This window comes from Aplidium turbinatum, chromosome 1, assembly GCF_918807975.1.
Source record: "Aplidium turbinatum chromosome 1, kaAplTurb1.1, whole genome shotgun sequence".
NCBI classification, from domain to species: domain Eukaryota; kingdom Metazoa; phylum Chordata; class Ascidiacea; order Aplousobranchia; family Polyclinidae; genus Aplidium; species Aplidium turbinatum.
Genome location: NC_137472.1, coordinates 60,893,282 through 60,918,689, shown reverse-complemented (window position 1 = coordinate 60,918,689; position 25,408 = coordinate 60,893,282). Strand labels below are relative to the sequence as shown.

At 37.9% G+C, this 25,408-nt stretch overlaps 1 protein-coding gene across 2 annotated transcripts in view; it reads left to right on the top strand.

Annotated features, from left to right (window-relative positions):
• The first annotated feature begins 3,594 nt into the window (after nt 1-3,594).
• The window catches only part of LOC145784369 (Na(+)/citrate cotransporter-like), a 45,202-nt gene continuing 23,388 nt past the window's right edge, over nt 3,595-25,408 (top strand). For both annotated transcript variants that reach the window (XM_082596187.1, XM_082596179.1), the window contains exons 1-5: nt 3,595-3,724; nt 5,601-5,729; nt 5,945-6,081; nt 19,647-19,767; nt 20,562-20,697. In XM_082596187.1, coding sequence (XP_082452313.1) covers nt 3,608-3,724; nt 5,601-5,729; nt 5,945-6,081; nt 19,647-19,767; nt 20,562-20,697 — 640 coding nt within the window. In that variant the 5' untranslated portion in view covers nt 3,595-3,607. The remainder of the gene's footprint in view (nt 3,725-5,600; nt 5,730-5,944; nt 6,082-19,646; nt 19,768-20,561; nt 20,698-25,408) is intronic.

The following is a 25,408-nucleotide window of genomic DNA, read 5'->3' as shown; positions in this document are numbered from 1 at the left end:
GCGTATCCAGGCTTACACCTGGTGGTAGAAGACTTAGACTAAGTGGACGGGAAGGCAAGGAAGCCAATCTTCGTGTCCACCTTCAGACGTGCCTTTAAGTGTCCTGCCAAAGACACAGCCGCATGCTCTTGAGCGGTGTTGAACCGGCGCCTTTCGATTGCCGTTCCAGGGCTCTCACAATATGAATCAGTGGCACGTTTATAAAAATGTTCTACCTGACTCAACAGGGTATCGAGAACCCACGTTTTACAATTTAAAAGTAGACATTCAAACAACCCCGCCAACTTGCCAGACCTATCAAGCTAGACCTCTACTGTATATCAGTCGTAACTTTTGTTATAAAAAGATTAAGATAAATGGGTGGTTCCCCTACTCTAGAGGAAGAAAGCGGTAACAGCTGTTTTTAAACGAATAGCGATCTCGTTCGGTGGCAGAGAGGCGAAAACGAGGTAGCGAGATATAGCTCAGAGAGATACAGTAGTTCACAAAACTTTATTCTACAGATTCTAAGTAGGCTACAATGTTACACGCTTGGGTTAGCAGCAGAATAGATTTTGCAGATCCAAAGTTGCATTAGCTTTCAATGCCATGAACAGAGATCGCAATAAAATGTATTACTGTATCTCCTTTTACATTCACCAAAAAAAGTAAAATGAAAGTCTTAATCAGCTTTCTAGCACTAGTTGCAACGTGCAAATGAACATGCTAGAAACGATAATTATCCTGATGAACACCCAAACTTTTCAGTGTTGAATCTCAATTAGACTTGAGTTAAACATTGATTTGTTGTATCCTCAGTCGCCACAAATGATGCAAAGTAAAACGAACAAAGCCTTAGTGTATGTTTTATAGTTTCGGATTTTATTACAATGTGTATTTTATTTTCAATATGAACTTATAAAGGACCTGTGACTATAAAGGAAGTCTAATGAGACCGCCTAAGAGAGATTATTCCATACAATATAAGCATTTCATCTCTATAATGATGTCTCAAAATTGTGCAATGGTGAACCTAGACTGAAAATGAAAAATAATACATGTCGGTCGTTCATGAAAATTTTAGGGTCCAAACACAGAATAGAGGCCTTACCATTATACCCAACAAATCGTGGTGTTCAACGCGGTGTAAACCTTGCCAAGTCGTGGCAGATGTTTAGCTGGCCTTGTGTGTGGTATCATTTTTAATCTTTACCAGTTTTCAGCTTACGAGATGATTCACTACCCAGACAGCAAAATCCGTTATTTTACATTGATTCAACGTCTGCAGACGTTGAATTATTGTAAAAATGACGGATTTTGTTGTCTGAGATACTTTCACTGCAATTTTGCCTTTCTCCCATTGGCGTTGTAAAAATCTTAAAAGTTTCCTCAAATAATACCAAACGCAAATAAATTCCAGGAAATTACTTTTTCCCTTCAGGCGCAATTTCTAAAGGTATTTTCACTCGTTTCGTCACAGGTGCGGTAAGTAGAATTGCAGAATAATTGATGAACCACAGAGATACTGATTTTTCATCTCTCCACTACACCACAACACTGCATAAAGAAGCGTAAACTAAAATGACAATGAAGGCACATTATAAAGTTGTTGTTATGCAGGCACGTTTTAAACCTTTCAAGGTTTTGCCACCTTTTCCCGTTCATTAACGTGCTGGTAGGCCTATATCGACTATTGTAGTAGTAGTATCTTTTTCGTCCCGGACGCGTTAATGACGAAAAATAAAATGAATGAACGAATAAACGTCAGCTGACAATAGTAGGTGACGCAAGCCATGAATGTTTATCAATTTAGAAAAGGTCAATTTACTTCATGACACAAAAAGCAAACACTAAACCATGAAGACATCTGTGGATTGGAAAGATCTTACCAACACTACTAGAATAGCAAGCCTCTATCATATTGAACAGCTGTGCTTCTTTGCTTCGAAACGACCATGCCGCCATTTGGTATAAAATCGAAGTCTCTTTTACCATTCAATGTTGTTTTAACATCAGTAAACATTGAAATTGAACAAAGTCTTAACGGGTGTGTGGAATGGAGTAAAACAACACCCAGCAGCTGAACACCATGAAGAGCGCGGAGAATCAAGTCTGATGCTTCAAGAAAGCTTAAAGTTAATCTAAAACTAAAGTCTTAGCTTTTAAAAACTAAAGAACCTGAAATGTAGAAACCAAACTTATGTTCAGCAAATTTTTCGTAAACTAAACTGTTATAATTTTCTGTGCTAAAAACTGAATTTACTTACAAATCATAAATATAATCAACTCGCTTGAAAACGTTCAATTTTCACTGAACATTATGACTGAAAGTGCATACTGTGCCGTATCATTTATCACAATTGTCGTGTACCGCGCAGGAGCATAGCTTGCATTGTGGATGTGGCGCTATATAAATGTTATTATTAGCAGTGAAGACAAAAAAACAGTTTACTTTTAAAGTATTTGCTAAACATAAACTTAGTTTTTACGCTTTAGGCTATTTATTGTCAGATCACATTAACCTAACGTTCCTACTTCAAACAACCAATGCCGCACCAACAGTTGACGTATTTGTAATCTGCAACTCGTTTTAATGTTTTGAATGTAAAAGCTTTAAACAAAGAACAGTTTTCGCTATAAACCAGCTGACTGCAGTCATTGTGACCCTTCTAGCACTCAGTCAGAGAGTTGATTATTTCTTTGAACTTTGTTTGGTAATTGCAGAAGAAAAAGGAATAATGGCAAGGGTTGGAATCGAACCCACGCCATCAAAATGACTGTTCCTTAGCAATAACCTTGCAGCTCTAACCCTTGTTGTTGAAATAGTTTTTGTATTTCTTCAGCAAGTAGAATTGCTTTGAACTTTCCTGGTCACAGTTGTAGCCGAAACCAGAACATATCTGTATGCTGATTGATCTGTTATCATTTTTTATGCAAAATGGCTTATGTTTGCGCTTCATCGAAAATAATTCCACTTTACATTCCATACGATATCATTCCACGTAGCAGTCTATATTATATTTGATCCTAAGTTAAACATTATACAAAACGTTATAAATGTTTTAAATTGTTTTAAATATTAAGTGTAGTAAAACAATTCTATTGTTTTCAAAACTATTTTACTAACGCGGAGTGATATACAATAAGATGCTACGCCTCTTTTTGTAAGCCAATCAGATTACGTTGTATCGGTGACAGGTACAAATCGTAAATACGGTTCTGGGGTCAAATGAAGGGAAACTCCCTACATTCGAAATATTTGAATTTTTTTAATAAAAATGACAAAATGTAGTTTCAAGTTTGAAATTCATTCCCGGCTCGGAGAATTAGCCTTTTTAACACTGATTTAACGGTCGTAGACTTATATAGGTGGGTTGTACTTTCCTTTGCGAATGTAAAATATGGAACATCGGCTATTGCAATTCTAAAAAAAAGGAATAATTGCAAAAGAACATTTATTCGAAGTTAGTACTTAAAATTTCAAACAATCATAAAACATTATTATTTTAATTTGTTGATTATTACTTTTTTTTAAAGTAAAACAGCAAAATTTTATAGAAACCTTACAAATTATTAACAAAATTAACTTTTTGCAAATTGAAAGAATAACAACTACTGTGTGTTGGTGATGGGATTTCTAAATACATTGAGAATATTGAAGAAGTTTAAATCCACATTGATCCTAATATGGGCTCCCATATTACTTCTGCCGATTATTCTTGCAACCCCTTCGGAACTCTATACGGTACGTGGCAACACTGTTTGTTGTTTATTGGTTAATTGTGAGACTTGTGATCCTCGGACAAAAAAAGCTTCTTTGATAGGTTATACCTGGCAGTTTCGCATACTTGAGACTTTTAACCATATTGACGCAGGCCCGGTCACAGAGATTGGCAGAGTGAAGTTTTCCGATTGTTGAAGTGTTGTTGCAGGGAAATTATTCAATTCACTAGATGCTATTGAATTGAGAGCTATTTTGGAAATAGGTTGCTCAATGGCACACCCCGAGAAACGAACCATCGTTTCCTGATATTGAAGTTGCTTTGTTAATAAAGTTGAGAGCTTCACCAACTGAGTTATCGGGCAAACAGGTTCTATTTTGCGCAACTGCCATAACAATTTAGGTTATACATCTCAACCGCTTTAACCCATGTGGTATTACCCACATCATGTGGGTAATAGTTGTTTCGTTTGGCATTTTCACACTTGACGCTCGTTGTCTTTAAGCCAGTTTTTAAATATGTTTCCGCATTGGTAAACTGTGAACCAACGGGTAGTGCAGTCGATGGGCAATCTAAAATCAATTGATCAACAGTTTGCCTGCTTTTTTGGCCCGTGTGGGTTACGGAGTTAAATGAAGCGGTGAACATAAAGTTGATGAAAGTGAATTTAGAAGTCCACGAATTAAAGCTGTTTGCCTCAAATTATTTTTGGCTTATTAAATTCTATTCAAGATATGTTAATTTATTTATTGAATACTATTAAATTCTTTAAATTCTTACTATTATTAAAATCTTTATTAATTTTTTGTTTTGTGTTTATTTTCATCATGAAAATTCTGTTGATCACGACTCACAAAAATGAAAAAATTGATTTTAACTCATAAAAAGTCACAAATTGGTTCGACAGTGGCTGGGTTTCTGATCACATTTCGAGCGCTGGCAGCTGTTGTTATGACGTGACAGTGAGCGACAATAAACAAATCGATTGTACGCACCTCCCGTGGAAGGCGATGTGCGTCGATAAAGCGAACGATAAGATACATCGCGATAAAATATCGAGCGATAAAACGCTTTTATCTGGAAGTAATACAAGCGTTTCTGCTTATTGGTTTCGTTTTGCATTCGGTCTCCTTTCAAGGTACAGTGTTGAATTGATTCTGAGTTTCGCTTTTTTACACATCCCTGGTGTAGTTGAATACAAGGATGCTCAGATGATAATCCTCCAACTTTGTTGTGCAACCACTTGACGGGGCAATGATGGTTCCAGTTCTGCCTCTCAGTGACAGGGTCTGAATAAGCGCATTAAAACCTCTACAAGTATGCAGCAGGTTTGACATGAAGTCCAGGGGACATTTTTAGTCTCCGAGTGATTTTAGGAGTTCGAAAACAGGAAGCAGCCTATTCTTTTGCCATAACTCGTTTGTACCCGGTCCCTTTTCAGAAGCACCCATAATGTTTGAGAAAATAGCGTGCTACCTCTTTTGTTGATAAACTTATTTTTTTCGCATTTTCCTGCTTTTTTGATGCAGATTGTTTTTAAGTTTTGGCAGAGGTTTTTTTAAATATATACTCGTTGTTTTGGGAGAACTTATAGGGGTTCATTAGATTCATTAGTACCGTTTCCTCATTATTCTGCCAATAACCCAGCAAATATGTAAAGTTGCCGGGATTATGCTACCAAACAAAACCTCCCAGTCTGATCAGTGATCATAACGATTCTGACAATAGAACTTCTTACCTGTCTTCCAACTTTTATTGATAACCTGATTGTCTTCCAATTGTGACTTAAACTTTCAAAGAGCTTTTTCAAGGATTAAGATCGCGCTGTTCCACGTTCACGCATTAGCCAATGTTATGAAGATGATGTCTGCAATTTACTAATTCGACATGTTTCTCCAGGAGATGGCGTGCGCGTACACCATCTTGGTGATGGCCGTCTACTGGGTCACCGAGGTGGTTCCCCTTGCTGTCACAGCTCTGCTTCCCCTAGTGTTTTACCCTTTCCTTGGTGTCCTTCCTGCCGCAGTAGTAAGTACGAACTATAGCGACGTACCTATACAAATATAATGCTTGCCAACGTGAAAACCTACAATATGGACTGGAGGTCGATTAAATTTTAGAAACTTATCTTGTCATTCCTCGTAACTCAGTAACTGAATATGGGAAATCCTTTGCTGAAAACTATTTTGCGCCTTCTACCTCTCAAGGTGTGCTTTCTTCACAGCCAGTAACTTTGTCTTTAGGTAAGCGTTCAGTATCTCAAAGATGTTAACATCTTGTTCCTGGGAGGACTCACCGTTGCTGTGGCGGTCGAACACTGGAACCTGCACAAGAGGATCGCTCTCAAAGTTCTTACGTTCGTGGGACCAAAAGCTCAGTGGTAAGTTTGTTAGTGAAAACAATGCCACTGATGGGATTGCAATATTCAACAACAGGTTCTATCACTGTGATCCCATGACGACATAGGTTTATAGAGGCCTACTCTTGGAACTTATTATATTCCAAGAACGGGTTCGCACGAACCGCAATGCAGAGCGATTATTGAACTTTTATTTTAGATTTTTCTCTGAATGATTACTGTATTTCAAGTAATTTAGCTTTTTTCTATTTTTATAAACTTTTGAACATTTGTTATATAATCTGTTTTCACTTCTTATTGGTTGTAACTTCTATTTGTGGGAGGGCCTGCGCAGTGTGCAAGCTGCAAAAGAGCGTTAGTACATGCGCGATTTGCTGTAGCTTATATCACCGACATGGACACGATGTAAAAGTGATGGTGGGGTTGCAAAATGGCATTGATTGGGGGATCAAACAACGTATGTCCGTTGCATAGTAACCCACAACCTATTGGCGCAAATGAAAAAAGTAAAATTTCTTGGGTAACTGAAAGTAGAAAAACTCGTTTCCCAAAATATCAAAACTCCGTTTGTTTTAGCATTTCGTCCAAGCCGGTTATTATGAGATCTACTCTGGATGTGGTAATCTGTGCAACCAATCACGTGTCTTCCCGCCTTAACATGAACCAATAGAAAAGCACCTGGTAAACGCCCACGTGTTTACTACTTACTCTATGGCTAAAAATGTGGCTATACAAATTTCTGATAACCAGCTATTCTGTCATGAATGACTGTAGCTTGTAAAGAGTGAAGGACGCTCTTTAAATAGCACTATCTATTGATCTGTGACGACTTTGTGGGACTGGTGGTTAGTCTTAAATTATATATGATGCGCCCAGCGAATGAGTCAGTACTAAACGCTCAGAAATGCGTAAAACACACTGACTCACTACGACTACACTCGTGTGTTTCTCAACAGTTTGACAGCGATAGACACGTGTTTCGCCAATGAGTCTGGGCTCATCAGTATCACACCACTCACTATACTCAGTTGTCGTTTGACAATTCGAGTGGACAGTGTCTTGTGTCCTGAAACTTGTGTCACTCCACTTTCCGTGGCATGTCAGGGATAAATTCCGACAACAAAATTCATCACTGTTGCATTGATTCAACGTCGTTGAATCAAGTCAGAAGTATCAAGATTCAGGTTACTAAAATTCAACAACAACTATGAGGTCACAATACAACTGAGTAAATTGAGTGTTTAAGATTACGCTCGATCGACCGCGAATGCGCTGGAAAGTATGTGATAAGACATTTTACTCAAGCAACTCAACTATTGTCACTAATAAGAGACAAAACTAAACTACTTTTTATTCAACGTTTGAAAAACTGTTCACAATTTACCTGATCACAGGCTTGGTCAATTTAATCATCTGTCATTTGGTGGTCGCATAGTTATCCCCTTGGCAAGCATGAAGAAAATGAAATGGGCTCTTTTTCTTTCACCAATCTCGAATTTCGGTTATGAAGCGCGATTTTAGGACATTAATATTAAACACAAAATGTTTCAAATAATATAAGAGGAATAAGTTGATGCAAAACTCTCAACTTAAAAAGTTCCTTCCCATCAAACTGGGCGTTTGAAAAATGTGCTGCATGACAGTATTGCATGACCATGCATAGGTGCCGTGCAACAGCCAATACTAGCGCTATATCATATCTGCAGGGTTTTTAACGAATAGAATATATCTAATTTAATCATACATAATATGTTTTACAAAAACTGTTCAAGAAAACATTTGCTTGAGATTGGGTCAATAAACATCATTTTGATTCATTATAGAATATTAAATAAAGAATCCTTCGATGAGGCATTGTAACTAATATGTAGGCCTAATTAATGTGATACGAAAAACATTCAGCTTAAAACTTTTATTCCTATCTTTATAAATTCATTTGCAAGCCAAAGGTGGTCAACAAGACATCAGAACGAGTTCCGATGACATGACAAAATGCCAGGAATTTTTTTACAGTTGTGTATATTTACTTTGGTCAAACGTCATCTCCTGAAACTGCAAGAAGGAAATGTCTTGGCATATCTGGCCCGCCTCTAATATGCCAGACATCCACTCCACAGCACTATGATTACTGCATACGTGCACTCGTGCAGGTGTTTTTTTTCAGATGATGATTATTTCGATGATAATAAGGCTATGGGGTTGTTGCAGTTGAAAACGTTATTGGTTGCAACATGCCCATATTTGTGATATTCTACGATATCCTCACTTTTCATCTTTTTCTTTATAGTGACATCATAATGTTGGTTGGTTTGCTCAATATGACGTTTAAATTATAGGGTGCATAAATTGTTTCTTTAAGATTCTTTTTTCAATTGAAAATGATGGCACGTTAATTGAAAAATAGATGACTGTTCTTACACGTAGGACGTTAGCTGGCATTGTTTGCGAGGCCTTGATGAAACCAAAAGTGTCATAGATTTTGCACAACGTTGTATCAGTTAGTGTTTTTGTTTTGTTTGTATTATCCAGGCTTACATCTGGTGGTTGAAAATTTAGATTAAGTGGACGAGAAGGCAAGGAAGCCAATCTTCGTGTCCACATTCAGGCCTTTAAGTGTCCTACCAAAGACACAGCCGCATGCTCTTGAGCGGTGTCGAACCGGCGGCCTTTCGATTGCTCTCACCACTCGGCTATGCAGGCGATGCAATATTATATTGATGAAAAGCGTAAAAGCAGAAGACCTATGTACGATCAGGAGAAACTAAGAAAAACCAATCGATAAATTCAAAGGTTGTTTGTTGTAAACTGAACGAGCTTCAAATGACGACTAATCTGCTTTGAAACCTGAAAAACCGCCCCGATCACTATTTCGGTTCTGTTTCTCAGCCAAAACCTTTTCATGAATAAAACCCATTGATAAACAACAACGACCGGTTTGTACAGGGCAATCTGTACTTATCCTGTCATTTTCCTGGAAATACTGGCTATGGAGGTTCCGCGTTGTGTTTCAACAACGATATGTGTCTACTATATAGCAACCAGTCTCTATAACTACGCTTTCATTCAATAAATTGGCCAATCAATAACTAGAATCTTCTATAACTAGATCCTTCATTCCTTCAATGACTAGGTTTACATTGCAACAAATTTTCCTACTTTCAATAACTAGGCTTCCTTTACATTTGTATCAAAGTTAATGACCCAAGGTTCGTCGATTGACTCTCACCGACTTTTCGTAGTTCTCACAAATGTCTCAGTGGATTAGTAACATAGTTGCCACTCAGCAGAGTGATACTTTCGCGTATCATGGCAAAATGTAAGCCAATCATTGTTGAGAAAGTGAATTGTTTGTTAGAATCATGGGAACACTCTCACGAAACAGACCAACAAGAAAAATTTGCAATAACCAAAAACATCGTTTTCACTACATCTGGTTACGTTGAATGAATGTGAAAAGCAAATTTTGCAAGTTGGTGTTTGTTCCAATCTACTCCAGTGAACAAATCAGTTACTTTTTACATTGATTCAACGTCTGTAGTCAATGCAAAAAGGACTGGTTTGTTGTCTGGGATCATGCTCTCATCGTATCCTCAGAGCTACGTGACCGAATGCTCCATGCCACCAACGATGCAACTGTTGTTTTTGTTGTTACATTGAAGTGATGGTTTCCAACGTTGAATTCCCGGCAAGTGGATTCGTCAGGTTCACTGGAGCAACTGATCAACGTCTGGCCGCGCCCACGCCACACCCCGCGCTCAGGTCTGAACTCGTTTGCAAACGACATTTTTAACTCAACCAAACGTTCAAACAACGTATTGGAACTAAAACCTTGACCTTGGAGTGACGTCAGAGAATATGCCACGGTCGTTCACGGAAATTAAACGAATTTATTTTTCAAATTAAATACGTTTTGACCTTGGCAATGCTCCCAAGCATGATTATGTTTGGCTTGATTGAAGGTTAAGAAAAACTATGAAAGAACTTTAACCTTTTTAGAACTATAGTTGCACCGTTCATCTGATGAAAGTAAAAGGAAGAACATATAAGTTAATTCATTGCTTCATTAACGTGTCGCGCACCATAACAATGCGCATACTCAGAGCGAGTAGTTTTGTATACATAGTACTAGAAGAGATAACAATCCCGATGAATAAAACTTTTTCAGTATTTAAAAAACTATAATATACACAAATATACGAAGCCAGCTTTCATATCGACATAACGCGTTTGCTTTAGAGATGAAGTTATGCCTCTTGGCCCTTGTGAACTTGAGAACTGGTTGATGTTTGCTGTTAAGAGGCGAGAAAATGCAAAACAATTCTAGAAGTTTCTACAATATTTAGCCGAAGGAAAACTTTATTGTAATTTTGTGCGATCAAATGCAAATGCATCACGACAACGAATATTTAAAACCGTCAACATGCTATAGAAGTTATTTATTGGTACGAGAGCATCATTACTGTGAAGTTCTCAAATTCAAATGCAGTTATTTGAAACCAATCGATAGACTGAACTTGTGATCGAGGTATAAAGATGAGAAACAGAAATAACTTACTTTTTGGAAATGCTAAACAAACTATTGGGACCCATTATAACCACAGCCTGTACAATTGATTTTATACTATTGTACTTAGTTTTATTATGAGAATATTTTCCAGTCTATGGTTCCACGGCCTTTGTTCGGTGAATTCATAGTAATGAGCCTTCAACCGTCACTGCTATTGAGCGACGCACGCACAATCTGGAGTGGTTCACATGGTGGTTTTAGAAATGCCACTTGTCAAATGAAATATCCTGTCAATTCTACACACACAACAGTCAACGAAGCGTGACTGCCCATGCTTTTAGTCATCCTCCGAACGATTTATTTCTCTTTATTTTTATGCTAATAATACGTATTTTGATGCAGTGGCAATGAAATGTACCGCAGCAAAATTCCACCGGGTATGAGTCATTATGGTGGTTTCAAATGACACTCAACTGTCTTCCTTTCACGTGGCTTCGTCCAGCACTGCGCGGTGGCGATTGTGATGTCAACGTGACATACATTGATGTTGGTATATAAGCGCCGCAGCTCACTACACATTTTCTAAATTTAATCTCAGTTTGCAAATCAGTGCTATTTTATTTTATATTATTGAAAAGATGCTAAAGTCATAGAAAGGATCAGGCACTAAGCCACTTCCTCTATAGGCGTTCACAAATCTAAACTTCAACGAATCATTAAATGACATAAAACTTTAAAGTTTTTGCTCGAAGTCAATCTTTATACCATCGACGACTAGCTATCTCCCACACAGCATTACAATTTTAGTTTTGCAACAAATAAATTGCAAAATAAAATTGTAATGCTGTGTGGGAGATAGCTAGGCGACGATGGTATTAACTATTAAGATTGACTTCGAACAAAAACTTTAGAGTTTTATGTCATTTTATTTTATATTATTGGTCGGGGTGTATTGGCTGGTCGTGACAACCACATACAGCAGTTCTGCAGTTTCGGAAGAGAGTTCGCTTGTTTGTACCATACACTGGCAGAGCACAACGACACAACAGGGCTGAGCATTATAAAAATATATTTTACATATTTACAAATAGTTTCAACTGTCAAATGTTTCCCCAAACCCTATTGTAAGGTTCCATTTCTTTGGCAATGGATGCTTGCATGAGGAATTAATTCCAACCAATCTTGTGTATCATGCTGCTCACCTCTGGGACGTCTGGGTATAACTGTCTTCAGAATGACAATCTTGTCGCTTCCATTGATAAATCAATTTATCTAACGCGACATTTTTTTCAATCATTGGGAATTTCCCATCTTGTTATTGTTCCTCTTAGACAAATATTTAATTCTATAGTAGCGTGGCTTGTCGTCAGATGATTGTTTGTTCTTGGACCAATTTTACTATAAACCCAACCGCTGAAAGTAGTCCGTGATGCAAATTATGCCTCTCTCATGTTTGCTCTGAAACTCAAACAAAGGCGGCCTGTAGTAAGTCGTGGCAGTATTGCCCGATTAGTTCGGTGTTCGTAGTTTCTGATAAAGTCGCAAGTAAAAACCACCAAACACTATTTTGTAGCTGTTCGCAAATTAAGTAACAGTTGCAATATACGATGGACCAGAGTGTCAATGGGAGGCAATATCTCCGCGGGTATCCTGGCTACAAAACTCGCTAGAACTTTAAATACAATAAAACAATACAAATAAATTATTTCACTACAGAAATTGCGAATCATCGTTTCAGCGAACTTCTTGCTTCGATATCAATGAACACATTTTCCATCATCTCAAGTCTTGGGCAAACATTTGTTTTTTCGTAATATAAAGTGTGTTTTAATGTGGTGTAACAAGAAATGCTTCTTCACGCCACGCGGGTTTTGGTTCCCGCGGTTTTGGATTTATTCAAAATCGAAGTTGTTTTGTTGAAACTTACCGCCGCGTTTCACCTAACGAAGCGTTCCAAAGTGCTTAGTCTCTGTTACGTCACAGACTCCATTATTTATGAGAACTGGTAACTTTATGAGGAAGAACTACAGGAACCTCCCTCCATTGTATTGCGGAATAAACCGAATGCTCGATAATTGAACAAAAACCGCAGAAAAATTAGGGAAGACAGATCTTTTTCAACTTTTATTCCGCAACCCCACCTTAAAAAATGATTTCATGCGATGAATAGTCTGCAGTGTGGATAGTGCAACTGCAACCTATCTATTAGTGACTCACTTTTAATTTGTTTCACGACCCCTAAATTTTCGAATCTTGCATTGAACTTAAAATTTTAATTCGTGATTCCATCTAAGTTTGCTACCCAAAGTGTAAAAGATTTGGGACAAGGCAAGAATGGATGTTTTTTTGGATTTTTGAGACAGCAACAAAAGTGGAGAAGGCTGGAGGTTTATTTGCATCCAACATTGTAGCCTAGTTCTAATGTCGGCAAATTTCTTGACGTGGGCTATACATCGCAAATGATTGGTATTCTAAAAGAAAACCAAAAGCACTGGAAGTTTGTTTGCTTAGCACCGATATGGTGTTTTCTACTCACTGGGACAAAGTTCGTGATATATGCATATACAATGCACATAGGGCGAACCAAGCGTTGAGATAGTAGCGTAACTGTACCAATAATAAAACTTTGTATGGATATTGAGAGCAGGTCCGACATTTCAAAATTTTATAAAAACTGTATGTTTCCTCATTATATTGATACAACGTCTGCAGATGTTTAATCAACAAAAAATACTGGTTTTACTAGCTTGGTACTTGAGAGGCTGTTACCCGATTGAGTTTCGAAGCCACATATTAACAGCTTAGTATCACAAGTGAATGAAAGATAGGTTCACTTTGTTTTTCGTTGGGGTTAATTTGACCCAAAATGGGGCCGCTTCTGCTTTGTAATGCTACTTTGGGTTATCTTATTGGGGAGTTTAAGAATTTTAAATTCACAGCTTCCAAATTCAGTGAGCCGTATTATATGCAAAAAAATCATTAGATACTTAAATTAACTATAACTACAATATGTTGTTACCAATGTGGCCTTTTGTAGACTCAAGGAGGTTGATGAGTTGAAAGCATACATCATCGACTTTTCGGTCTTGTAGGGTGCGAACAATCGTTTGCAAACAACCTGATTTTTTCACTCAGTGATATCACACGCCAGAGAAAATGTCGGTAATTGTAATGTCATAACCCAATCAAGTAATATGATGTTTGTTTCCTAAAACTCAGAATCTTTCAAGAAAACTTTTCTTGCACTCAGCACAGCTTAATTGTGGTTATGTGTATTTAGCCGTTAGCACATGTTCTTTTTTCTGTTGTTCAAATTTATTTCCAAAACCTGTTAGTGATTCATTTTTTGTTTTCATGATTCATTTAGTTCATCCCAAAAGAATTTCGATTTGAAGCCTTTTCAGCACGTACTTGGCTTCATAAAAGTTTAACTTGTTTTTCGCCGAATTTCGTTCTTGTAGTGGCTAGAAGATGAACTGTGATGATAAATGACGTAGTTACAAGGTAATAAAATGTTTAAACATTTTATGTGAAGTTCCTGATCAAACAGCAAACCAACCACTATCCACATTAACTTAACTTTACCAACGTATCTTGTGTTGTGGGTAAAATCCTGTTTTCAAGGAAAATTATTCGATATGTGACTAATCGCTTATTTGTAACAAAACACATTATTTATAAAATAACATTTTGTGTGTTTCCAGTGACTGCAAACTAGGCAGAGATGTACGTATGCGCCGCAAATTCTACGCCGCATACTTGCGGCGTATACTTTTTGTTTGCGCTAACGCTTGCGGCCACATTTTTTTGGATAGTTTGCGCTTGAGGATACGCCGTAAAGTTTTCGCGGCTTTTTAGCGCATAGCGTCAACGCATACTTTTTAATGTCTTAGTTGTTGTTTGCAATTTTTTTTGCCAAACTGCGAAATGTTGACGTCTTGCAATTGCCCATTGTTCTAGTGTTTGGTCACAGTGTCATCATTGTTCAGTCAGCTGGAGTTTGTTTGTATATCGCACTACTGCCTTTGACGCTAGAGTCCCACGTTGAGACTGAAGTCTTGCAGAAAAAAAGAAAGAATTAGTTAAAACAACTCAGGCCTACTGAGAAATTACTTAGTAAATTACGGGTCAGAACAGGAATGTAATGTAAGCAAGCAAGTAGGTAGGTTGGTAATGTCGCTCCATGTAAAAAATGTAAACAATGACTTGGCTTCGTAGTGTGAAGTTTTTTTAGTCAAGCAGTGTTGAAGGCGTTTGTAAGCAATTGTGAGCACTTTAATTTATATTAGTTAAATCTTGCATTTTGGGGCAAATCAGAAACTTCTCAGGCAATGAGCACTCATTGAGCAGTGCAGCCTATGTATCTAAACAAACTCAAATATTAGGTCTCCGACCGTGATTGCTTGCATGATGTTGTACTCTGTATGTTATATGTAGTACATTACTTTGCCGGTTATTCTTGTTGTAGGCTATGTAGCGTAGTAATGTGTAGGCCTACATACAGTAGGCTATCAAGCTAAGGTAATTTTTACTTGACAATTTATACAGTCTGTTGCGTAAGTATGTAATTATATATGTTTTGTAACTTGATGAGCAGTTTAGCAAAACATGCATCCAGGGGCCAATTGTGAGAGGCTTTTGAGTAGCCTACTGCTAATAACACTAGTAATGCTAACTATCCCTGAATGCTAATAACAAAGAGTTGTGCAGTTCAGAATCTAAACTTGAGAATTATGGCATTACAAGCAACATTAGTCTTATTCAAACGGAATCATTTTAAAAATAGTGTTTTTTATAATGGATTTTTAGGGAGCTACAGTTAGTATATTACTAGGAGCGACAGTTAGTATAATACTAGAATTTTCTTGATGGGCATATGCTACAGTTTCTTACACTACACTATTGTATTCAGGGAATAACTTACGGTAATACTCATCTCCAAGTGAAATGGCGCATGATAATACAAATCCATGGCCCTACATGAAAAAGTATTTTAAGCTCTCTTCTTCGAAAGGCAAAAACTTATATTTTCAATGCCAGATGTGCCTTCAGGCCAAAAAGATGATTTCTTGTAACGAGAAATCGCGAAATGGCTTGAAAAGTGTGTTGTTTCGAGTGGTTTATATCATGTGAATATTTGGCACCTAGCAAACAAAATGAGTTTGCGCTAGAATATGCGCTAACGCTGACGCCGCCAACTTTTTTTACAAGTTGCGTTGACGCATGCGGCGTATAGTTTTTCGAACGTTTGCGTTTGCGCTGACGGCGTCAATATTTTTTGTATGCGCTAACATCACTGAAACTAGGTTACCATAACATGTTGAAAATGATCCCATCTTTATTTCCAACCTTTCGCCATTCAGTACGACTGACTTTATCAAGTGAGCTGAAACAGGAAAAAATACTTGTTTTGCATTAAAATGGCGCAACACAGAATAATGTTGAAGAAGTGTTAAACATTAGGGGTAGATATGCGCCAAGGGGCTAAAAGTTTATACTACGTGAAGCAGAAGGCAAGCCAAATATTTCTAATCCTTAAACACGAAATCGGAATTTGCTTTGTAAATTCAAAACATTTCAGATTGAAAGAAATGTCACAGTCTTAGCCTATAACTTGCTTGTATTTGCGCTTTCTTTGGTTTACAAGAACTCGTCTCCAGGAAACATGCAGTGAGTACAAGGGGGTGTAGCCAACATTAACAAACAGCCACTTTAAGCGGTGGCCAATCAGAAAATAGCTCGCATGTAAATTGTACATCCTTGTAAAGTTTTATGTTTATATTAAGCTGAGTTCCCCTTCTTAACCGCAAGTAACCTTTTGTGTCCTTGAGTAACGACAACACACCTCCTGATCCATTATGTATGCGTTCACGAATCTATATTTGTGAGTTGTGTACTTTTAGTTTTCTTTCGGTTTCTCCAATTAGCATCCTCCTTTAAGATTTAGTAATTTCAACTCAATCGATATTTTCGTCGGCCAAAAGTTATTTCTGGTATGTCTGAATTAAGGTTTTTGGCGAATCTCAAGTATTTTCTTTTTTATTAGAGGTGTGTCCTGGTAATTGGTCTTGACATTTCATGACGTACATATATGCTCGTGGCTATTCTTGGTTTGTAGCTTTCAATCAAATAAACCTTTCACATACCGTGCTTCGTTCCTGTCAAAACCAAGCATACTACTTAACAAGGCGCCAACGTGAAGATTAAATCGAACTTCTGTAGTTTCCATCAGATCTCTCTGATCGTTTGTTTGGTGGAAACGAAAGAACATGAAATAATTGAATTTTAATTGCTGTTTTTTACCACTTTTCCTTGTAGCTTCAAAAGCAAAGCGATACCAATTGATTACTGTAAATTAAGCATCAGCATGCTTTACGGTTCTGGAGCATTAAGAAGGTACAACCTTTAACAAATGAGAAGTTTTTAATTTCAAATATTTTTGTTTCCCAGTTGTACACCGTGGTCCATGGTTGGGGTTCTATAATTGCAATTGTTTTTGCAAACCTTATTAAATTTCTGACATTGTTAAAGCAGCTCACGTCATCTTGAATATCTTCACTTAAATAACTTTAACTTTGTAAGACGACCACTTTTGAAATATTTTAAATTAGATGTGAAGCGGTCGTATTAGCGACATTGATGCATCGTCAAACTGTGCGATCGTCACGATAGACCATCGAGAGAACGTGACCACTCTGTCAGCGTCATCGGTTTGTATTTGTGCGTCTCTTCCAGCGTTTGCTTCGTGCGTTTCCGTTAGTATAGTTTTCAAACGAAATGGCGTTTCTAGCAGGGGTGGGTGTTTGTGACGTCATAGGAAGCACCGCGTCCTGCCTGTGGCCGATATGGAGGCGGACTGTAGAGACACAAATGATTTGAAATGAAACAAAATTTACGAAAAGAAAAAAATTTGAAGAAAATGCTATGGCCTGAACAATTAGAAATTCTTTGAAGAGCATGACGCACAATCACCTGCTTTATCCTTTAGTGCCATTTCTGAGGTTAAAGACTCTCGCAGAGTTTGACTTTGTTCTTAATTTTTTGTTTTGTTTCGAGTGCACTGCAAAGCAAGATGGCCTAAAATGACGAAGCAAAGACAAGAAAATTTGCATAATTTTCAAACATCCTTAAACTTCAACCAACTCCAGCAATCAATATTTTTATGTCAAGCTCATGGTTGTGTTGTTTTAATTAAGAACTAAAGGGGTCTTTGACCCTCTTGACTTAATATCCTGTTTTACAAAGTATTCGACCAGTTATGAATACACAGGAAGCTTTGTTTCGTTTGCGTGATGAACGCCTGATGCAGATTTACTTGAAGATTTCCATCACGCACTGAAGCGGTGATCTGATCATGAAATTTTCAACAGTTCGAGAAAAAGTTTTCTCTGCCTATAAAACGTTGAATGGTAGTTTTATCAAATATTTCTGAAAGCTTCCTTGGTTTTGTATTATCCGATTAAAATATTTTGATGAAGACGAAAAAGCCTTGTCACCATCCCCAAATCAGTGAAACATAGAGGCTTATAAAGTGCTTCAATGTTATCAACCAATGCCGTTTGTCATTTGGGTGGCGTAATCTACCACTAGGACTGCGTGGAAAGGAGCATTTTTCCTGGTAAAACTGGTAAAAGACTGACTGGTAAAAGTCATGATCGACAGTTTGTTGCCAGGGTTGCCAGATTGATAAAACAAAAAGGCCAAATGCATCCCCAAAAAAGACCAAATTATAGAAAAAAAGCCAAACCTGAGGTTTTGTTCTCTTTGTTGAAACCAGTGGTGTTTTTGCACTTCCTTACAATTTACCCAGTTTCTATTGTTCTACATGTTATCTGTTAAAGAAGAATTGCTTAGTAAAATTCCTGAAAAAATGCAATCCATAAAATACAGACAAATAGGTATGGAAACAATTACAATACAACTGAAATATGTATACAACATTAGGCTAAGCATCATCCTGTAGACTAACAAGCCATTAACGTCCACCAGTGAGACCCTGGTGACTAGTGAGAAGGAGTTATTATTGGCATATCACTTAATGCAATATGAAGTAGTATATATATACAATATTTATACCCAATACAATCACTTGTAGGCTACATTAAACACCCTACACTGCAAAATCAGAGAAATCAATGGCATTTATGTCCAACATTCTTCCACAATGAACACTCCTTATTCTAGGAATGCTAGCGCCTCAGCCATTTCGTTACTGCTAGTTTCACCATAAACAATATCAGAAGTGAAACGTCTTATCATTATGGCACTGGCATCAAAGTTTGTGCAACATTTTCCATTCAGCAGCATGTCCGTTCGTATTTGCAAAATCGTTTCCAAAAGCTCAGTCTACATTTTATTTCATGGTTTTGTTTTCACTGCAGTAAGTCATGAAAAATCCTCTCTACTACTGCATTACTGACAGGGATGCAGAGACATGTTAAAGCATAGCTAGCAAGGTCTTTGAAATGGGCATGATGTAAAACGCTACACCAAAACTTTTCACTGTTGCTAGGGATAACCAAAAGAACTATGAAAACCACAAGAAAAAAAGGCTAAACAAATGCCAATCGGGAAACTAAAAAAGGCCAAAAAAAGGCCAAGCGGCCAAACAAAAATTGTCCAGCCAAACACTTTTCAAAAAGGCCAAATTTCTGAAATTTGGCCGTAAAAAGGCCAATCTGGCAACTCTGTTTGTTGCATGAATTAGTGGTGCTATACTGATGATCCCAGTCTCATGGGAGAAACACGAGTCTATCGCAGTCAATTCTTGTCACACTCGTGCTGAGAAGCCTACCACCAGGATGTCTTGTCATTCAGCTTTCAAATTCCCTTTGCGTGTTTACAGTTGTGAAGATTGCAGCTTACAGTACTTCTGCTGTATCGGCTGCATAGGCATTAGGCAAGCAGTGAATGCCATTCTTCGACGTTCGAAAGGGCGTCGGTTCGACACAGCTTATGAGCATGCGGCTGTGTCTTTGGCAGGATACTTAAAGGTGGACAGGAAGATTGGCTTCCTTGTCTTCCCATCTACTTAATCTAAATCTTCAAGCGGCAAATACATCTGTCCATTCACTTGCAGGCTCTTGTTTGGCTTCATGGTCACCACCGCATTCCTCTCCATGTGGATCAGCAACGTGGCTACTACCGCCATGATGATTCCCATTGCTCAAGCTGTGCTGGATGAGCTGACTGTGGAACAGGTGAGCTCATCTCCTTTTCTTTTTAGTTCCCCAAAAATATCTGGGTTGCATTACTCTGGGACGGTAAGGGTTACAAGGGTGAGGAGAGTGTGGGGTTAGTAGTAATATTTTTTTTATCTGGGTGACATTTCTAACCATTAAGTGTACTAATTTGCTAAAACTAAATGAACCAACTGACTAAACTACTATTGTGAAATAAGCTGTAATTCATTAATTATAGCCTACTATGAGACTATGAGTTCTTCGAAACAAATTTTGTTGATGGGCTCCATTTTTCATCGGGCATGTTTTGTTTTAACTTTGCAAAATCAACCTGTGATTGGTTAAAGGCATTGCAAGAGCAATGAAAAAATAACTAAAACCATTTTAAAAATTTAAAATTGCACCCACGCATATATTCAAGCTGATAGTTTTTTAACACTGCGACAGGACGGCCGCCATAGCTCTGGTCATTAGAGTTTCACGATGTTTGCACAGTTGTGATACATACAAACGTAGGAACTAGAAATCGATAGTGAAAAATTGTGAGATGTCCCACACAGAATAGAAAACAAAATAGAAATGCTGATGTTTAGTTTTGTTTTCAACGTTTCTTGAGGAAAACCGACTGATTTCTTGTGAGAAGCATGAATTTTCTGCTTCCAGTTTAGCAGATCACATGCGGTTTATCAATTTGTGTATTTTTTTCTGCAAATTTAATATCAATTTAACAGACACCAAAATTTAAACTAGTTGCAAATATTTGGTGAAGAATTTTACCACTTCATTAAACTTGTTACAACTTTCTTTCACAGCAAGAAAGCAGCGAGAGCGGTGTAGACTCAGGGAGAAGTACTCCTCCTGAACAAGAAACAAAGATGAACAACCACGAGCCGCATCTCATTGATCCCTCCCAACACAAAGTGTGTCCAGCCCAGCCAAACCTTCTTGGTATGTTTTGGTTTCAATTTGCTTATTCAAATAGAATCAAGTCATAGCCTGCATTATGAGCCTTAACGCCATAATAAACCGAACACCTACTTCCTTTCTAAGGAGAAAAAAAAAGAAACTTTATACGTTGTAAACGTTTGAAAGAACATTAAAATAACGAAAGAACATGACAATATTACAACGAAATAGGCGAAACTTCGCCACAGTCCCTTTGAACGGAACAGTTGTTTTTCCATAGTTCTTCTCGGCATAACTTCTCCTTCCTCTGGCATCTTAGTCTTGCATGGGCCGAGAGAACGATGTTGTATGTAAAGTTTATCTAATAGTTTGCATTGGTAGCAACCTTGGTAGCATACTATCAAAAACATCAACATGTGCAAAGGATATTGAACACCGCATAAAAGCAGCACATTGTGCCAATAGAAGACATATCCATCGCGTTTTCAACAACCGTGCTATATCTATCCGCACAAAAATTATTTCTTCCTAGTAGTCGTTCTCTCCACCCTTTATGCTTGTGAAACCTGGACATTATTTCATTGTGACATCAAACGTCTTGAAAACTTCTAGCAGCACCAACTGAGGTACTGCAAATGCTAGGCACTTTTTGGGAAGATCGTCTCACCAACGACGCGATCCTCGATTGCTCTAGGTTTCCCAGCCTAGAAACCACCATATTACATCACCGCCTCCGCTGGACAGGACATGTCGTGCAGATGGACTCAACGAGGCTTCCTCGACTTATGCTCTATGGGAAACTGAAGACAAAGAAAAGACCCTCGGAAGACCGAAAATACGAGACCAAGACTAGCTAAAAGTCTTTCTCAACCAAGCGACCATTGACCTGGAATCGTGGAAACAGCTTGCTAGTGACAGGTCAAATGGATCTGATGGAACTCGGAAAGGCACAGAATTTGTCGAAAAAAACAGAAAACATAAAGCTCAGGAAAAAACGAAACGTTAGAAAGAAAAGCTAATAAAATACGTTCCCCCACAATCGATCGTCATCACATTACCGAAGAAACCCGGGGCGATTGATTGCGAACTACACCGCACAATCAGTCTAACGAGTCATGTCACCAAAATTTTTCTGACCGTTTTACTCCATCGACTACGCAGATGCATCAATCCCGAAATCTCAGATGTGCAATGCGGATTTGTGAAAGACAAAGGAACTAGAAACGCCACATTCCTAATCAGAACACTTGCTGAGAGGTCGATAGAACACAGGGAAGACCTGTACCTCTGCTTTATGGACTACAGCAAAACTTTCGACCGCGTTAGACATGAGCCACTCATGGAGATGCTTGACAGCTTAGACACAGATGGTAAAGACCTCCGACTTTTCAGAAATCTCTACTGGGATCAATCAGCAGCAGTCCGGATAGATGGCGAGCTGAGCAAGTGGACACAAATTCGGAGAGGTGTTAGACAGGGGTGCGTAGTTTCACCTGATCTTTTCTCACTCTACGGCAAAATGATTTTACGACATCTAGATGACGAAGAAGGCGTCTCTGTAGGCGGACAACACTTCAACAACATAAGATACGCAGACGACACAGTACTAATCGCCACATCAAACTCCAGTTTACAAAATTTACTCGACATAGTCATTAAGCAAAGTGAGAACCTTGGACTTAATTTGAATGCAACAAAAACCTTCTGCATGACCATCTCATCAAAAGATATAACTCCAGTATGCACTATCAAAATACAAAATACAAAAAATAGTTTCAACTATCTGGATTCTATGGTCACTTCGAATGGTCGATGCTGGAGCGACGTAAAATCAAGAATTGCACAATCCAAACAAGCTTTCATCAAAATGGACAAAATACTGAAATCTAATTCAATCTCTCTAAACACTAGAATAAGAATTTTACATGTGTACATTTGGTCAGTTCTGCTATATGGCTGTGAATCCTGGGCTGTATGCCTGAAGATAGAGAAGAAGATCAACAGTGCTGAAATTTGGTTCATTCGTAGAATGATGGGAATTAACTGGACGGATAAAATCACTAACGAAGAAGTGTGGAGACGCTCTGGGTGCACCCCTGGCGTCCTCATCACAACTATCAAAAATAGGCAAATGACATTTATCGGGCATGTCTACCGCAAACGCGGAATTGAACACTCGGCAATGATGGGGCGATTTCCTGGTCAGAGGCACCGGGGACATCCACGTTTGGAAATCTTCAAAAATCTTTCAACATGGACAAACCAAAAGTTTGAAAACCTAATTAGAAGTATGGACAATCGATCGTTGTGGAGACTCACGGTAGCCGACGCCTTATTCAGGCATGGCCGATGATGATGATGATGATGACCCTACATGCAATGTGACTTTTGCCCACGTCCTTTCCATCATAAACTTGGCCTCCAAAGCCACATCTGACATTACCATCCAAAGCCACATCCAACTAGGACAAAACCAATGCTTCAACACCTTGAGCCGACGACATTTGCAACAAAGTATTCCAGAAGCCACTCAATCCTAACATTTTCTGAATTTGATATTTGTTAAAATGTGTCAGTGATGGCTAATTGGTCATTGAATGATAGGAATTATTATTATTTGTTTGCATCAGACAAGAATGTCCATATTCATACCAACATAACAAACTAAAAAAATACACAAAAAATAAATGAAAATACAGAAGTAAATAGGCTACTAATTTTAAAGCGTATTGACAGTTTTATGCAATTTTATAAACTTACTTGATATTAAGGTGAGGTGACTTAGTCACTTGCTGAGTTGAAATGTTTCGAAGTGCACTTTTTAGGCAAGAATAGAAGTGAGTTTGCAAGCCAGTGCAGCCATCTCAATCTCACAAAATACTTGATATTGATTGATTATTCTCGCACGCATCTTAAATTTTAAAGAAAATAGGAAACCCTAATCATTTATCTTTACTGATAACTGCGGAAGCCTTTTATCTATCAGTTAATTTTTGCAGTCTAGCAAACACTCCACATTTTAAAGGAAAAAGACATATGTCTTCGCCAGACAGCAAATCAGACCTTATTACATTGATTCAAAATCTCAAAATGTTGAAGTAATATTAAAAATACGAATTGCTGGGTTCAACATAAAGTTGATGTGGGCTCTGTGTTTGCATCTTTCTTGTGGCAAACTTCCTCGTTCTTCTTCGTGTGAGGGGCTGAGGGCAACGTAACAAATTATCCCTTCATCCGCTATCCTTGAATGATTAATTGTTTTGTCTGTAATTGTTTTTTCAAAATACGTAACAATCAAGAGTGTTTGAAGTTGAACAGCATGGTTTTGGGCGAGATGAAATCAACCAAACTACTTCACTAAAAGTTTCATTCCGAACTAAAGACATCGAGGAGATATCATTTTATGTCCATAATAAGTTTTACAATGCCATAAACAGATGTAAAATTGTAAAATTAAACTTATGCATTAGTGGTTATTTCAGACCACCCTTGAACCATAACAAATTTGAAAGCCTGTCTTAAATTTGTAATATATATGAAAAGAAAAACGTCAAAGAAAGTTTGCGTAAAATTTAACACTCTTTAAAAGATTTGAAAATTCTTGGATCAATCAATATTTTGTTTGTCAGAAACAGGAACAGTAGGCTACTATAGGCTATACACTGGACAAGTGGCACAAGTTCCCATACTGACAGGGAGACACACACTTACGGCCTACTAGTCCATTGCCACCCTATAGAAATGATGATTTTGTCAGTTAAAAATATAACGTAACCGAAAATTACAACAACAGCTTTCTCATGTAGAATTTCTCGATTTCACTAGATCACGTTGCGCCGAAATATTTTGTTCGGTCGTGGACTTGACGGGCCAAAACAAACATGGAATTGTCACAATGTATTAGCCGAGTAATTCACATCCTGTTTCTGCGATGTCAAGTGGTTGTTGTGGATTTTGTTCAAAATTAAATTGTCAAACCAAAAGAGATGCTTGTCCAACTAAGGGTGCCAAAACACGTCAAGTAGTCTAACAACTTTAAATAGCAACTCTTCATTAACATTGTAAGTGTCTACCCAGGGCCGTTGAGAGAATAACACGGGCCCAGTAACAATGAGACCCACTGGTCCCAAATCAAAACATTTGTAAGATAACGCATTATATCCAAGAAATACGAGGTGGCTTCGTCAAGTTCTCGGATCCCTTTGAAAGGTTACCAGGGAACAAAAATGAAAACGTATCCAGGGAACAAGTAGTCAATGTTGCAAGCGAGCGCTACTCATTCACAAAGTCTGCTCGGATAAGAAAAGTTGTAACCTTTTCGTCACGTTTACGTTGGAAAATGTTCAAAAGAAGCAACTTTTGTTGTTGATAACTTACCTATAAACAGCTACTTGCTATCAGAGGGTTGACGATGTGAGTTTTAAAACAACTAAAGCAACTCTGTACATCTACGCAGATTTGTACTTGTGAGACGAGCAGACCTAGTATCACTTCATGTATCAGCGTAATCTGTCTTACGAACCTCGCCGAAACGTGGGAGGAAATGCAAATTGCTTCTGCAGCAAAATATCTTCACGAGAGTGCGATTATGACAAGATATATAGCTCTTGTTATGAAACAAGTCTTTGTAAAGGCTTATTATTATATCACACACGTTTTCTTATGTGGGGATATAGACACTTGTGCGTATTGTATGCTCTCATTGTTTTAACATTGAACTAACCCAAATAAAACATATAGTTGGAAGCTTCCA